This window comes from Gordionus sp. m RMFG-2023, chromosome 1 (assembly GCF_954871325.1).
Source record: "Gordionus sp. m RMFG-2023 chromosome 1, tfGorSpeb1-WG-v2, whole genome shotgun sequence".
NCBI classification, from domain to species: domain Eukaryota; kingdom Metazoa; phylum Nematomorpha; class Gordioida; order Chordodea; family Parachordodidae; genus Gordionus; species Gordionus sp. m RMFG-2023.
In genome coordinates, this window is record NC_088775.1 from 82,606,646 (window position 1) to 82,624,415 (window position 17,770).

The 17,770-nt window shown below is 25.9% G+C and overlaps 1 protein-coding gene across 3 annotated transcripts; it reads right to left on the reverse strand.

The window, feature by feature from the left end:
• Positions 1 to 4,305: 4,305 nt before the first annotated feature.
• On the reverse strand, positions 4,306 to 17,007 carry LOC135931878 (beclin-1-like). 3 transcript variants are annotated; one of them, XM_065469185.1, is made up of 11 exons: positions 16,901 to 17,007; positions 16,815 to 16,855; positions 16,708 to 16,770; positions 16,496 to 16,669; positions 16,182 to 16,306; positions 16,079 to 16,141; positions 15,819 to 15,902; positions 15,178 to 15,336; positions 13,987 to 14,179; positions 4,832 to 4,935; positions 4,306 to 4,487 (listed from the first exon to the last, which is right to left on the reverse strand). In XM_065469185.1, the coding sequence occupies exons 1-11, from the start codon at positions 16,986 to 16,988 to the stop codon at positions 4,391 to 4,393; spliced, it is 1,191 nt and encodes a 396-aa protein (XP_065325257.1). In that variant the 5' UTR covers positions 16,989 to 17,007; the 3' UTR covers positions 4,306 to 4,390. The 3 variants fall into 3 exon arrangements, with proteins under 3 accessions (XP_065325257.1, XP_065325256.1, XP_065325258.1); XM_065469184.1 differs by having other exon boundaries at positions 16,809 to 16,855; XM_065469186.1 differs by lacking the exon at positions 15,819 to 15,902 and having other exon boundaries at positions 16,809 to 16,855.
• Between the last annotated feature and the right edge of the window lie 763 nt (positions 17,008 to 17,770).

The following is a 17,770-nucleotide window of genomic DNA, read 5'->3' on the forward strand; positions in this document are numbered from 1 at the left end:
TTTTTAGAAGTTTTTTTTCTTATTGTTCTAGTCAAGTTGTTAACATGAAAATGTGATACCATTATTTTATAAGTGGGGCCAAATTTCATGAATTATTAAGTTATAAATTATTTATAAGGATAAATTCGATAAAATAATATAGTATTATTTATTAATATTATAATAAAAGTTAAAAAAATATCAAGTTTTTTTGACAAAATTTCAGAATGAAGGCTTGGGAGGGTAAAAAATAGTGAATTTCAAAAAAAAAAATTAGATAAAATAATTTAAATAAAATAGTGACCTCTGCAAATAATCATTCGTGTTTTGCCTTATAAAATATTGACACTAAATATCATAATTACAATAGTTTGTAATATATTTGAAAATAGTATTCGTACGAAAATAAGTTGCGAAATATTATTTATTAAAATCTATTCACCATATTTCAATATAGCCACTAATAAGGTTGGTAAAAATCCATCCTAATTTAAAAAAATATCAAAAAATAGATTTTTTTAATTTAAATTGCGATTTAAATCAAATAAAAATTTTAATTAAAGAATTATGGGATATGATTGTAAAATAGTTTTTTAAATTTCTGCTTAATATTATCTTGCAAGTAAAGGACTAATGTTCAAGGGAACAGGTTAGGAAATTGTTGAAAATTAAATAATGTTGTAATTTGAGATTATTTTTCCAAATAAAGAGCCGCTGATATATAATTTATTTTAAATTTACTATAAATTTATAGTTGAATTTTCTGATTCAAATAAAAATGCCAAATGAAATTTAATTTTCCCAAACTAAAATTAGCTATGCTATTTCTAAACCGGTTAAGAATTAACCCAATTTAAAACTCTTAATGGCTGAAAGAATTCGCAAACGTTTTTCACAATTTACATGTTAATAAAAAATAAGTAGTAATCAACTTTCATCCTTATCTAAACGATACAATCAAGCTTTAACTCTTGTACATTTCTTATCCTACCTTCTAAATCCGAAATATCGTTCAAATTTAACAACCAATGATATGGAAACGGCAATGGAATACGGGGGACTTCTGTATCCAAACACTGACATTTTATCTATCTTGGTAAAGTTTCAAACAAGATCAGAGCCATTTACTAAATATATGTTTTCGGATAATATAGTAAATAAAATAGACCCAATTAAATGGTGGGTAGCCCAAGATAATTTGATAAAGGATGTGAATATTCTAAAAATAATAAAACAACTATTTACTGTATCTTCATCATCCGCTTCAGTCGAGAGTATTCTCATCGTTTAGAGTTGTTCATTCGAAACTTAGGAATCGGTTATAAACAGAAAAAGGCAGGAAAATTAGTTTTTTTATTTAAGCAATTAAATTCTTATAACAATGTCGACGATATAGATATTACTTGTGATTTTTAATCAGAGTTGTTAAACCCTACTTTTAAGTATTATCAAAAAAAGTAAAGCGCTATTAGCTACTATTTTTTGAAAGTAGCTTAGGCTACTTTTTAGCCTGCTTTTTGTAAAAAAAATTAGAATAAATTTGTTTTATTTTTTACTTATAATGTAATTGTATAGTATATAATACATAAAAATCAACATTTATAAATATTTAAATATAATTAGTTTTGATTATAAAAAATTTATGTAATAAAAATAAATATTTATGGTAATATTCATTTTTTAATTATTTTGTTGCATTTTGATAAAAAAATCATTTCTATACTATCATTCCCAGTCTAGAGCGACGATCAGAAAGTATAAATTTTGAACACTAGCAATTAAGAGAAAGGCAGTATTTAATTTTATATAAATATTTTTAGTATAAGAAAAATTATCAAAATTGGAGTATTTTTAGATTTAAAAAACGCGTCTATAGTATCCTTTATTTCAAAAAAATTATTAGTGAAAGTCGTTTTTGTGGTTGTAACTAGGGCTCTTTGTTTGGTAAAAACCTATTAATAAATATTATAAGATTATTCTTTTTCATTAAATATTTTATTAAAGTAATTTATAATATCACATTTAAAAAATATATATAAGAATTATAATGGAAATATAGATAAAAAATAAAAACTATATAATGGTTAATTATGTTCACAAAGCAATAATATTTATATCTACAAATAATTTCAATAATATAAATTACTTGTTAAGTTTTTGATTTTGTGGCCTAGTTTTTAAAAATATAAAAGTAAGCGAAAAAATGATTATTTGTCGATGTTTCCCTAGTAAGAAATTATCAAGATTCTGTTTATTTGCTTTGACTAAAATATGAAGATTGGAGTTGATATTTGAAGGAAATTACGCTAACGACACACGTATAATCCCTTATTTAAAAAATTCTGATTCCGATTATAATTAGGCCCATTGATCTTAGGCCTTCCTCGGGATACAGATTGTATGATTCCTAGTGATTTGGAATGTGTTTCTATTACTCGACGTCGTGACTTTCCTGACTATAAAGACACTTGAGGCCATTAGTGACCAATTAAAAATTTTTTGCAGAAATCCATATTTAGAAATAATGATGAAGATTTGTAAAAAATTAAATATTGTATGAAATAAAAATAGATTGATGAGCCAAAAATGTTTAACATGTTATAAAAATTATGGGAAATTTTATTTATGAATTTTTCCTATAACATTTATTTTCAAAGGGAGGCCGAGCATGGTCAATTTATTCTGTCAGGATTGCTATCTAAAAAACAAATTTATATTAAGTATAAGGGGCTCATGTTTGAGAAGTTCTTCTCCAGATAGTGTAAGACTTTGAGTGCATTTATTGACGGACCACAAATGAGTGGGTCAACTAAGTACCATTATAAAATTTGACAGCTATCCAACTATAGACTTTAAGGCAAAGCGTATCGGGATCCAATGGGGTAATGGAACTTGTACAGAAGGGGTGTTATGATCCCATGATTAATAGATAAATTAGCGTAGCCAAGAAAAATTACATAAAAAGACTTCAGAAAGGTATCACAATACAAGCTATTAAAGGCATTTTTGAAGTGTAATCAATTTATCATGAGTCTGTAGGTGTTGGGTGTAAATTCTTAAGGCATGATATAAGATTTCAGTTCCACCTTTAATGCGAAATATAATCAGTAGGCATTCAATATATTAATAACCTATTTGCTCCACAATATATATATAAAATCAAATTTTCTCACATTATTTAATACGCGATTTAATATTCGCATTTGTGAGCTACGAATAGTTTAATATTTATTGTCATTAATCTTGGCAGGCAGGTAAAATAGAAATTTCAGGTCGGGTAATTTGTGCAAGAATTCTAATAGACGGACTTTGCAGATCTTTGATGTGGAGCACATTGTCTAAACTCTTTATATTTATGTCAATAATTTCACAATGGCTTCCAAATACCATCGAAAATATGACATGTATGAACGGCTTGCTACATCAGACGACATGTTGTATAATAAATGTTCTATATCAGAGTTTCTCGGGATAAAATGGCATATATAAAGACTTATGATATCAATAGATGGTTATAAATATTTATGATCCACAATACAACTAGAGGGAGGCATAAAAAGGGAAATTAAATCAAAGATACATGCGTGATGGGAGAAATGGAAAAGTCCAAAGGGTATTATAGGTAACAAAAATATGTCCTCTGCCAAAGAGCAAAGTATATAAATCAGATATAATTTACCATCCTCTACGGATTAAAGACATGGGCACTGAAAAGGAGGGGCGAAGTTTGTCTATAATGAAATTGAGAATGTTAAGATAGATGGTGAATGAGGTGCAAGGATCATGTTCGTAAAACTAGAATATTGCAAAGTTTATGTTGGATGAGCTAACTAAACCCCATCTAATGATAAAAATAAATTACGAATAAATTTTAACATTATCATTCAATTTATAAAATACTTCCAGTTATGATCTGTTTAAATTGCGTAATAACTTTGTATACTTTGCAATAATTTTAAGTTTCATGCAGTAAAATTATATCAATGTTTTTTTTTATATAGGGGGAAGTGGGAGTTGCTATATCATTGATACTATGAAGTTATTCAATCCAATATTAATTTTTTTTAAAAAATAATAATTTTCATTAAAAGAAGTATCAAATTTAAATATTAGAAAAAAAATATTTTATAATAGTGCGATATAATTGAACGTTTGCGTTTATATATGAAAACCGCAAACAATGCATTTCAAATGGTATTGTGCAAATTGATCATATTATTTTTTTGAACGCGCAATTAGATCGCACTAAAATTCAAGCCGTTTATGAGACATTATTTATGAATATATATAAAAAAATTAATTATGCATCTATTATATTATATTCGCTACGCAAGAGACTAATATACAACAATAAAAATTATTAAAATTAATTCGAGGTAATTTGATTGGTTTATAAAAAAAACACAATTAATTAATATGATGATATTATGCAAGTTTGCAGCCATTGCATATTGGTCAGGGTATATTTTAATGCTTTCGTCCAATTTTCTTCCGAATTAAATTGAGCTCTGTATAAAATTTAAAATAAAAATATTTTCATTATTGCAATAAAAATAAAAGGCTTTGGCATTGCCAGATAAGAGGCACGTTTTCACCAAGCCTGAATTACTCTTCCGCGTGCTAAAGACTTCTTTTAACATTGGACGCGATTTCTGATCAAATTTATAAAAATCTTACATTTATTAATTTCATCTATCAAAAAAAAGGATTTCATACACTCGATCAGCTGTTAAATATTGCATGTCATCTAAATAATAATCCATTTAAATTAAATGTTTATTTTAAACACCTTATTCCTTTTCCTTTTTTTGCCAAAATAACTCTACAAAGATAATATAAAAAATTTAAAAACTTGATAGAATAAAAAATGGAAGTGGCAGGTTCTAAAAGACGTCCTTTGTCAATTTTGTAAGGTAGTTTAAATTGATCATCCCTCCTTTCAAGTTCTTCGGACATCTAAAAAAATTAAAATAAGCTCTTAAACCATAAAAAAGCTCCGATACCAAATATTGGAAATTGACCCGTCATTCATAGTATTAGCTGATACTTGCCATTTTTATCTATATTTAAATTTAGACCGTGACTAGAGCTAACGCCCGTGATATAATAACATTTTATCACATGACAATTCATTTTCACATGATAACCCACTATATTTTAAAATATGTTTGTTTCCATTTTTTGAGAAATAAATCGAATAATAGGGAGAACTACCATAGTATAGAAGTTAGACCCAGTAGATATCTCATTACAGAATAAAGTAATAATTTTTCTAAACTTTATTTCTAAATTTTAAACAATAGCAACTTACCAAAGTATAGGAGTTAGACCCAGTATCTCATTGCAAAATACTTTTAAAGTAATAATTTTTCAAAATTGTGGTTTAAATAAATATTCAAATTTTATTTATAGCAGATACTTTTTGGAGTAATATTTTCGTATGCTTCACTTTCTAGCATGAATAAAGATTATGAGCAGTCAGCTTAATTAATTTATATGTTGCAAGGTCTACCTTGTTAAAACTCCTCATCCTGAAGAGCTCATAAATCTTATTAAATATCAAAAGGTTTATTATTCTTGTAAATATGGGGGCTCCATACAAAAAAATTAAGGAATACCTCAACATTCCGTAAAATGTGCTCATTTAAATTTACAGTTTGCCTTAAACACAAGGACAAAGTCACACTAAAATCGTGTACATGTGGTTTTTTGACTTGCATAAAGCTGCTTTGTTGCCACATATTAGCACTTCATACTGCCTTGAAATTGGATATTTATCTTTGGAGAGAGGTGGACTAAAAAATATACACAGGATCCTTATATAATGTTTATCTTTGGAATAACTATGGGATTGGGAAAGATACCCTGATCTCAATGACAACAAAATATTTTTCTGTTTGAACTATACTATCAAGTTTTTTTTGGTTTTTCGATATATATATCAATTTCTTAAGGAAGCTGAGATGTTAAACATGAAAGGCATCAATATTCATTGAACTTGTTTAAATTTTTCATTGGTGGATAAATTTTTTGTTCATGAAAAATCATGATGTTGGGAAATGTTTAAATATGACTGAGATATAGGAAAATCTTCAGGCGACACTATTGAGCTATCCTGTGAATATTTTTTAATCAACTTCTCTCCACAGAGATGACTAAGATAAATATCTAATTTTACGGCAGCATGAAGTGCTAATATGTGGCGACAAGACAAAACCATAAGTACACGTGTGACTTTGTCCTTGTGTTTAAGGCAAACTGTAAATTTAAATGAGGACATTTTACGGAATGTTGAGGCATTCCTTATATTTCTTGAGCGATTTTTTTTTGTATGGAGCCCCCATATTTAGAAGAATAATAAACCTTTTGATATTTAAAAAGATTTATGATCTCTTCAGGGTGAGGAGCTTTTAACAAGGTAGACCTTGCAACATATAAATTAACTAAGCCTGGCTGCTCATATTCTTTAATCATGATAGAAAATGAAGCATATGACGAAAATATTGCTCCAAAATGTATCATCTATAAATAAAATTTGAATATTTAATTAAACCACAATTTAGAAAAATTATTACTTTAAAAGCATTTTGTAATGAGATATCTACTGGGTCTAACTCCTATACTTTGGCAAGCTGCTATTGTTTAACATTTAAAAATAAAGTAAGTAAAAAAAGATTATCACTTTAAATCAGGGTTGTGCATTTGACCGGTCAAATAAGATTCGGTCAATTGACCGATATTTGACCAGTCAAATATGGTCAAATTCAAATAAATGTATTTTTAGGATATTATTAATTCTATTTTATATATAATAGTAAAAAATGTATGTATATTAAATTATTTTTTAAATTCTATAATTAATGTTTCGCTCTCCATGGCAGAACCTTGTTCTAATTTATATTCAATCTTATTTTCTTTAACATTTTTTAATCAATCTTAGGTTATGATATACTCCCACCAATTTTCTGGTTGTCGATATCTTCAATCTGATTTCTTAGACATTTCTCTTAATATTAAAAGTGAACAAAGCCCAATACAACTTGAGCCCAAAATCTGATTGTTTTTTTATGAAAGTTACTGGTTTCTTTTTGGCTATACGCCGCTTTTACTTCTGGAATTTATGATATCACTTAAAATATTTTGATGATTATCTCTTTAAAACGACTAATTTTTGTATTATGTCATATGCTTCATCAAACACAAGTAAGATGGCCCTTATATTGAAGATCAATAATCAGCAATGGAGGGTGATCACATGTATTTGATGTTTTCTTTTTAAAACTAATCTTTAATATTTTTTCTTTAGGTTGGAAAATTAAAAAATCATGGACATGATTGTATTATGTGTTTTATAAATTAAGCATCTCATTTTTTACGTGAACCAAGGTCAAGATAGCTAAATGTTTTTATGAATAGTTTAAAATTTTAAATTTTTTGTCCAAAATATATAATTTAATATATTATATATTATTGGTAATTTCTCTCGGAAAATTATCCAACTTCTTCAACAGCTGCTTTCAGAGCTTTGTTGCATATTTGTTATTGCTCATTATATTTAATTGGTGATGCTTATCTTGTTTGGATAATTGTACATAATGTAATATAAATTCGCAATTAGCAATTTTCTCAAACTATGCTTAAGTTAAATTTTTATATTTAGATTCAATCAAATTAATAATGAAAAAAATTATTAATATTTTAATATGAAAATATTATATTTTTATATAAAATTATAATTAAATCGATGCCTAGATGATAAAAAATATATTTTAAAATAATTTGTAAATAAATTAGATAGATAAATATTCTTTAAATACATATTAGTTCATTAAATAAATACAGTTATTCACCAATAACATTTTAGAGTTTTTGACCGTATTTGACCAGGTCAAATACTCCTTCTGTCAAATGACCGACTTGCCAACCTTGCTTTAAATGCTATTATTTAAAATATAGATATAAAGCTATACTTTGGCAAGTTGCTATTATTTAAATTTTAGATATAAAGTAAGTTAAGAAAAATTACTACTTTAAAAGTATTTTGTAATGAGATATCTAATGGGTACGCCTAAAACGAATTATTTATTATTCGAAATTCGATTCGATTCGTATTTTACGAATACGAATTTCACAATTATTCGATTAGAAAATTTGAATCGAATATGAATATTTAGAAAAGGTATTCGTCGAATAGCAAATTTTTATTATTCGAAATTATTCGTGTTATTCAAAATTATTCGTGTTATTCGAAATTATTCGTGTTATTCGAAATTATTCGTAATAATCAAAATTATTTATAACGTTAATATTCATAATTTTTCGTAAATATTTTATTTTTTCGTTAATATTCGTAAATCGTAAGTAAATAATAAATAAAATTAAATTTTCCTAGTGGATTTCATTTCATTTTACTATATTTTTTTCCTCTTATAAATCATATGTTATATTTTGTTTGATGCCCCAAAAAAGTAAATTTACTAAAGTTGCTCAAAAAAAATCCTTAATAACATGCTTATACTTTTTTGGTATGTGTAAGATACTAATGTCATATTATCTTGAAAGGCAAATAAGCTTGAATAAATAACTTTCTTTTTAAAATTAAATGATGTTGGAATCTGCTTTTTATTTTTTCTTAAGGTTCCTACTATAGTTAATGAATGGGAATTTAACAATAACAAATGTTTAGCAAGTTCATAGCTGGTAAACTAGTTAACTTGATGACATATATATATTAGTCTTAGAAATTGGTTGAATTAGTATTTCAAGCACATCAAAAGGTTTATTGTTCAATTTATAATTGCCAGCATATAATTCTATTTTTAAAGAGTAAAAAATTCTTGAATCCACTAGGCCATAAATTATTTTGAAGGCTTATTTGGCATGTATTGCTTGAAGGGATTTTCCCTCTAAAAGCTGGAAGCATTTCATCAATTGCAACATATTGTCCAACACTATAAGAGTTTTTACAGTTTTCATTAAAATTATCAAACATATCTCTGTGATTCCTCAATCTCTGAATTGTGATTTCTATCTAATAAAAAATTATCATCACTTGATTCAAAATCCATTACCTATATAATTGTTATAGAATTACTTTCATTAGAATAATTTAAATTATAAATCATATGTTCAATTTAAGTCATATATATCAATCAAAATATAGAAATAAATAAAAAAAAATCAATTTTATATATTAACCTGCCATATATAATCATAATTAGTAGCAAAAAAAATTATGTAATTACACAGGTGGGGAATATTTTACCCCAAGTTCGACAAATTACATATATCCCAAAAATTGTCAAATCAATAATCATGAAATTTGGAAGTTGTATTCCTTGTTACAAATATTAAACTACTGTAAAAACCAGGTCAGAATATCTACTAGGTTTTGTATTACAAAGATTATGTTGTATTTACCTAAACCAATTAAAATACTTCACTCAGTTGTCTTTCTTCTATATCTATATCATCATATATCTGAGTCACAACTTCATCAATGGCCCTTCCCATCTATTTCATCTGATGGATGTGTCTAATTTTAATTTAAGATATTTCATTGGGGGAAGTAAGGAAGCGCATACATTTTTCATAATATTTGTTTTTATAAAAGAATTACGAATAGCTTTAATGAGTGTTCTTAATTTTGTTAATTGACTGTCTACTTTCTTAAGTATTTCTTGTACTACCAAATTAAGTACAGCAAAACATCGTACATGTAAAATTTTACAAGTTGGTTGTTTTATACGAAGAATTTTTATAAAGGTTAAATTCAATATTGCATTATCACAAGTAATTGCCATGTTACTAATATCTATATTATACTTTTTTATAATTTGAGAAAATTCTCCATGTATATTTTCATCAGAATGTGAATCAGTAAATGGTACTATATCTAATAACAATGACTTCATCTATAAAGTGGCAGGTCAAACCTGCAATCAACCTTTTGATGTGCTTGAAATACTAATTGTCTAAGACTAATATATGTGTCATCACAGATAACTAGTTTACCAGATATGAACTTGCTAAACATTTGTTATTGTTAAATTCCCATTCATTAACTATAGTAGGAACCTTAAGAAAAACATAAAAAGCAGATTCCAACATCATTTAATTTTAAAAAGAAAGATATTTATTCAAGCTTATTTGCCTTTCAAGATAATATGACATTAGTATCTTACACATACCAAAAAAGTATAAGCATTTTATTATGCTTTCTACTCTTCACTAAGGATTTTTTTTTGTGCAACTTTAGTTAAAATATTATAACTTTATTTAGAAATAAATCGAAATATAGAAATTTTGTATTTATTATCTCCTATAATTTTACAATAATTGTGTAAAATTTTAGGTCTTAAATTTTATTGTTATCTAAGATGTAGCTATTTAAAATTTGGAGTAAAATAGAAACTATTAGAGTTTTTCCACCTGTATAGTGAAGGGTTAAATCAATCTTTTCTTATTTTGACAATTTTATATTAATTTTGTAGTTGTCCATTTTGAAATTTACTACCCAAAAAATCATAACTTAAAATTTTAGCTCTTAGAAAATTATATTTCTTTTTCACAAATATATAAATAAAATTAATTTAAATAATTTACTTTATTGGGGCATCAAACAAAATATAACATATGATTTATAAGAGGAAAAAAATTAAGTAAAATGAAATGAAATCCACTAGGAAAATTTAATTTAATTTATTATTTACTTACTACGAATATTAACGAAAAAATAAAATATTTACGAAAAATTATGAATATTAACGAATATTTATAAATAATTTTGAATAACACGAATAATTTCGAATCGAATAATAAAAATTTACTTTTCGACGAATACTTTTTCTAAATATTCATAAGAAAGCTTTAGTTACTAAGTAACTAGTACCAGTTTTGTTTTAATTTTTGGAAATTCGAATTTTCGAATCGAATCAAATCGAATAACAAATAATTCGTTTTAGGCCTACCTTTTAGCCTGCGAGGAACATACGACCCTCGAGGAACGCTCCCTTACCCCACTTTAATACTAATATATAACTATATAGATTCTTTTATTATATAACAAGTTTAATTAATAAATTGTAAAATCACTCGACGATAGTCAAATTAGGATCGATAGATCCACTGGAAACGGTACGTTATGATAATAGCGACCTATCAGTTTCAGCCTTATACTAGGGAAAAACAAATACCGAACCAAATCATCCACTCGGAGAAGTAAGGTCTTATGCCTATAAATAGGCTGCGCAAGGATAATTGTTTACTTTTTACGAATTTCTTAAAATTAAAATAAATTATCCTTGCGTTACCTTACGGATTAACTCTTTGTTTTTCCATAGTTAAAACTAAGTTCGCACCCCACGACAATACGTATAGTCTTGTTGATTACATGGTATAATGATTGTTATATACATAGTATTGCTATTGAACATAGCCTCGCCGTTTATAATTAATACATAAATATATGATTAACTGAATAAACGACATTAAGAATGGCCTTGCATGGCCTCAGGGTCCTCCAGTACCCTGTGTACTGGATGATCTCTCTTCAGCATGGAAAATAATAACATCGACCAAGTAAACGGAGTAGTTGGCCTTTTGTGTATTAGAACCTGAGCAAGGGAGAGCATGGGGCCATGTTTGTATAGATGGTCATCTTTTTTTAAATTAATAAGTCTATGACAAATTGGCCAGATTCCTTTCATGCTAATGATGAGAAGATGGTTTAATACCTGAGAAGTTTGTTACTTTGAGTCTTAAACAAAAATATTGGAGTAGGATTATTTGAGTGTTTTGTTGTAGATGGAATCAGAATAATTAATTATACATAGTGAATGTGAGTGGTGTATTTTTATTTCCTAGATAATGTGTTGTTAATAGTTTTAATTAAGAGTTAGCTTGTTATATACTATGAAGCTATAGGTGCAGGTAGTGTTGTTAAACGGCTCGTTTTGAGCCGATTTTTAAAAACGGCTAACTCAATATTTCATTCAGAAAAATATTACGCAAGCCTGAAGATTTTGTTCATAGAAGGAACAAAGGTATAGGCATATATTATCGAAATCTCGAGGCTTAGGCAATATTTTTCTGGCTAAAATATTGAATTAGCCGTTTTAAAAAATAGGCTCAAAATGAGCTGTTTAACAACACTAGGTGCAGGTGGTAAAGAAAAAATATTTTTCAATCCTTAAGTATTGTCAAATTAGTTTTTTAAATGGTTTTTAACTGATTAATATATATTTTGAGCTTAATTGCCAGCTGTTAGTATAGAATGTCTGCTATAAATGTACAATAAAATATTAATTATTTAAAAAGGAAACGTTATGTAATCTAAGACTTTTAGAATAGAGTTGATGGTCTAAATTATTTTTTTTGATTTTTCCCTAGGTTGCCTATAGCGTTCAAAAATGAACTAATTCAAGCAACCCTATTGGGGAAAATATGTTACATTATGATAAAAATATTAACATATCAATAGATTATTTATAGTAATCAAATGATTCCTAAATTATGGTGTATTATTTACCAAATCGAATTTTTGATTATTTTATAAATTTATATTATCATTATTATTAATTCATTTTTATAAAAAATATTATAAAATTTGTTAGTATAAACAATTTTTGCCTGTTAAATTAAATAAAACTTCAATGAAAAATATTTTAAATTAACTTCTTTAATATTAATCCGCAAGCTGGCGCATTATTATTATAAAATTATATATATTTATACTTACAAATAATATTGAAATTAATTATTTGTTATAAAATAGGATACCTCTTTCTATATCAAAAGAAGTTTTGCAGGAATATTCTAATTTTATATGGCTATCAATCAAGACCATTAGCCAAAATTGTCTCAGTGTTTAGGAAAATGAGGAAAGGATCAATGCACCTTTCCGCTTAATTTTGAAGAATTTTGGTGATATTTGACTAATCAACGACTGCAATTTATTTTTCTATTTTGTTTTATTTTTCAATTTCAGAATGAATTATTTTATCTTTTCGATTTCTTATATTAGAAAAACATTATTAAAATTTAGATATTACATATTATATTTTATACTATATTTTTTTAATAAATACAAATAATAATATATATAATAAACAAATATAAAAAAAATACACAACAATATTATCATTAGCATGAAGATTACGTGCTATACCTGTGGCGGTAATGGACACAAAGTAAGTTATTGTCCAAGCAACCAGCAAGAATAGACACTTTCATATTTCATCAATGATAGAAGGCGGATACTACAAAGATCTTTTCCTAGACTTATAATAATGGAGAGGACAATTCTTCAGATACCTAGAAAACCGATAAATTTACGGAAATCGATTATGCCATCAAAGCTCAAATTGGTCCACTGTAATCCGCTATCCCTCCGACGCCCTACTAGCATGATGAAGACGGTCCAAAGACCAGGAGTATTGCAGAGGAATATTCAGGGGACCCAGGATGAAAATTCTAAAGGATATGGTAATTCAAGATCTGAACAAATGAACATGGTCAATTATATTATAATGCTTTAAATTTCAGTACAATATTGTTAGATATGTAGTTTTTGTTATATATATTTAGTAATTGAAGTATATAATTCTGAAAAATCATGAAGGTGTTGTGTATTTTTTATAAATTATATATGCTATTATTATTATTTGTATTTATTAAAAAAAAGAGTTAAAAAAATAATATGTAACATAGAAATGTTTTTTTAATAATAAGAAATTCGAAGATGTAAAATATAATTGTTTTTTAATATACATGAAATTGAAAAATAAAACAAAGTAGAAAAATAAATTGCAGTCGTTTTTTAATCTATTAACAAAATTTAAAGTTTTTGTGTAACAATTAAAATAATGATCGTAACAGTTATATTTTTCGAATAACAACAATATTTTAATTTTAATTTCAAATTCAAATATAATTTATTTGCTTTTGTAAATGTATCGATAGTGAGAAAATCCCCCCTCCAAACAAATAAATAAGAAAGATTTATACCTGTGAAACGCATTCCAAAAAAGCTAGCATAGCTTGATCAAATTTGGTGTCCCAAAAAAATTTAAACCCTCCAGTATAATACAAGGGTAGTAACCTACTGTTTATTGCCCTTTGCGTTTTATCTAGGTGAGAGGCACTGAAATCTTCGTATACGCGAATGGATGAATGGATACTTAACGGCACTAATTCGTATCTTTTAAATTTAAACAATTATGATGCTATGTCAATTATTTATTTAAATTAGTAAAATGGGGGAGTCTCATTCAAGGTTGTTATGCAAACGTGATTAGAATTAGATTTCACCTTTATTTAGAAAATAATTTCGAGTTGTAACTAATTTGTGGGAAATAATAATATTATCAAATTTATAATAAATACAATCTAATATAATAATTTGGGATGCACCGATATTTTTTATCGGTTCGGATCGGGCCGATATTTCACCCATTTTAAAATATCAGTTATTGGCCAATATTAAAAAATTTTCCGATCCATTATAAAATGGCCTTTTTAACAAAAATAAAATGTAAAAATTTTTAAAAATGTTAATCAAAAATCATTTATTTTTATAAATAAAATCGAAATCCATTTCTATGTATATTTTTTTAATAATAATAATTAATTAATAAACATTCTGCCATAGTGTTATTTTTTTGCGCATTCTGTTTATAAAAGTGTGCGATAATATCTTCAGAATCAGTTTTTAGTGAAGCTGGTGATATTGACAGTTACCATCACCGCAGGCTGACCTCTGATAAATTGGAAATTTTGGTATTTCTAAAAAGAAATCTTCGATATATTAATGTTAAATATTATTTTAAATATTTATTTCAAATTTCATATAAATTTGTTTATTACTTAATGTATATAGATTAATGTATTATTTGTTATATAAAAGTGATTTAACAATAAAAATATTTTATATACTTTTAAAATTACAATTGAATTGAATATAAACTATAACTGATCATTATAATATATTTAAATGACATAAGTTATGGTATAGTTAAAATATAGATGTTATACTAATAAAAAGTATATTAAAAATTAAAACCATTGATATCTTTAAGAATACAAAATTAGATATAATATCGGATCTGTAATAGGCTGATACCAATTTAATATTGGATATATCAGATTGGATTGGCCTCCAAAAAGTGGTATAGGTACACCCCTAATAATAATGATTACTTTTTGAATTTAAATCCCAATTTATTGGATAAAGAATTCAATAGGAGCAACGTTTGACCCCAAGCGGCATTTATTTCGTTCCATGGAACATTGCAATTTTGCATGCCTGAAATTTTCCCCAATCGATATCCATTAATAATGCCAAAGTGATTTTCAAACCTTTTAAAATAAACAACACAATTTAAGCAAGCATTGCTATATCTATTAAACAGCTCGATTTTGTCGATTTTTAAAATAAGCTATGCTTGAAAATTAAGCTGATAGAATAACAAAAATTTTGCTAAAAACAAAGTTATCTTAAATATTTAAATAAGTTGTAGGACGTCTATACATTACCTCCAGCAATATATTATTTTTAACTTAAAATAATTTGAGGAGAGTTGGAACCATAAAAGATCTAGAAAGTGAAACCTTACAATAACTGACCAGGTTAGAACAAATAAATAGTCAAATCTATTAACTTAAACCTCTTTATAAAACCTTCAGGAATCAAAACTGTTTTTTATTAAGTATTGATAACTAGAACCTATTTAGTTCATGTTTATAAGTATAGCCAGGATTTTGCTAAAAGGAAAAGAGGGGGGAGCACTATTAATTGTGTGGATTTTTTTCCTGTAAATTTTATTAACAAATATATATACTTTATATTAAAAACAGAGGTTATAGGATCAATTTTTGACCATTTTTCAATTTCACCTTCCAAGTAATCAAGTTGATATTGAAGGCTAATATAAATAAATTTGTGTTTAAAATAGATTAAAACTTAACCTATAATTTAAAAAAAGAAGATATTGTTGTCATTTGATTATTGTTTTATATACTATGAATAATTACTATATTATTTGTATGATCATATGTCATCAAATTTAAAAATATATAAAAAAGATAATAAATATAAAACCTTCTCATTTCAGTTTCTTCTGCATTTGTTTGATATTTGGCTTGATTGTATTCTTCATTCAACCTAATAATAATAAAATTCATAATTAAGTAATTCTTAGAACTGTTTCTCCATAAGGGTCAATTTTTCACTCTCTTCTATAGCTTTTTTGTAATCATTATCAAGTTTCTGGCATTCAATTTTTAATAATTCCAATTTTTTATTAAGTTCTTCTTCCTCTAATTTAGTCTAAATAAAATAAATTTGCAATAACTAAATTGATTGTTTATATTTATAAGTTTAATCATAAGACTATTAAGTGAGTAATGACTTAACTCATTTTGTATAAATAAATTTACATTTTAATTATGTTATAAAAAATTTTGTTCAAAAAATTTGCTAATGGATTTTCCTATATATAGTATTTTTTTATTAAACTTTATTCAAGACAGATTCATCTTCTTCTTCTATCTTTAGTTTTTTATCATCTATCTCAATATGTGGGTTTTCATGTTCATCAATTACTTTAATAACACTATTATATAATTGTATTTCCTTTTCAATATCACTCAACTCATATGTAAGTTGTTCATAAAGAGTGTCAGTACATTCCTAAATAGTGTTAAGAAAGTATTTAATTTGTTATTTACATGGCACAAAGGATAATTTATCTCTACATACCCTTTTAATATATCATTGAGTCGGGTGAACACCTAAATAATATATAAAATTAATACTATAAATATATCACTTCAACTGGCAGTGGATATTTGTTTGATTCTGTGTAATGAGTTTCATCTTTATACTTCATATTATTATTAATTTGTAAAAAGAATTAAAAACCTAAGGTAGTGAGTTTCGAATCAATTATCTCATTAACGTTAATTGTTTGATCGCATTTGTAACATCTCATATGATAGAAATCATCCATGATTGAGAAAAATAGCCAAATTTTTTTCAAATTTGTTTTATGAATTTTTTATATTCTATACTTTTAACCAAATTATTTGCCGCCCTTCTAATTTTTATTAATTGTTGATTTATCAAATTAGAACTTAAATCCTTCTTTGATTTTATTAATACCATATTTATGGGTATTCAAATTAAAATATCTATATTTATTATTCAAATTTATTTAGAATCATAGATATGACAAACCAAAGGTCAGAGCATTATATGTATTTTATTATCTAATTTATAAGATATACAGATATATATTATTCAGCTTAGAAAATATAAATAAGCAATTATTTCATTTGAACTACCAGTCTCTAAACATTATGTAAGTTATTCTCTAATACTCTTAAATTTGAATCTTTTGTTTACAGGAAATCGTTTCCTTTCTCTATATTAAATCATCTTTCTCTGTAAATAGCCAAGTTTTATTCATTATCAATGCTTGAACTACCAATTTCTTATGCCTGTATTAAATGAGCATTATTATTTAAAAAACAATGAACATTTAGAAATTGATTATTATTTATACATCTTGAATGTATAAATTATTATATCTTATTGACTTTGAATTAACTATGAATTAAATATAATAAAGTCTCTACCAGTTATTTTATTAGTTTATCATAGTTTCCTATACGCCCTATCACGTTCCATTCTTTGTTTTTTGCTCCAGCGTCTGATCTACTGTTAGTTAACGGTTGTTTTCTCGGCATGTATAGCGGTTCAAACTGAACGGTTGAGATATCTTTGCTATCG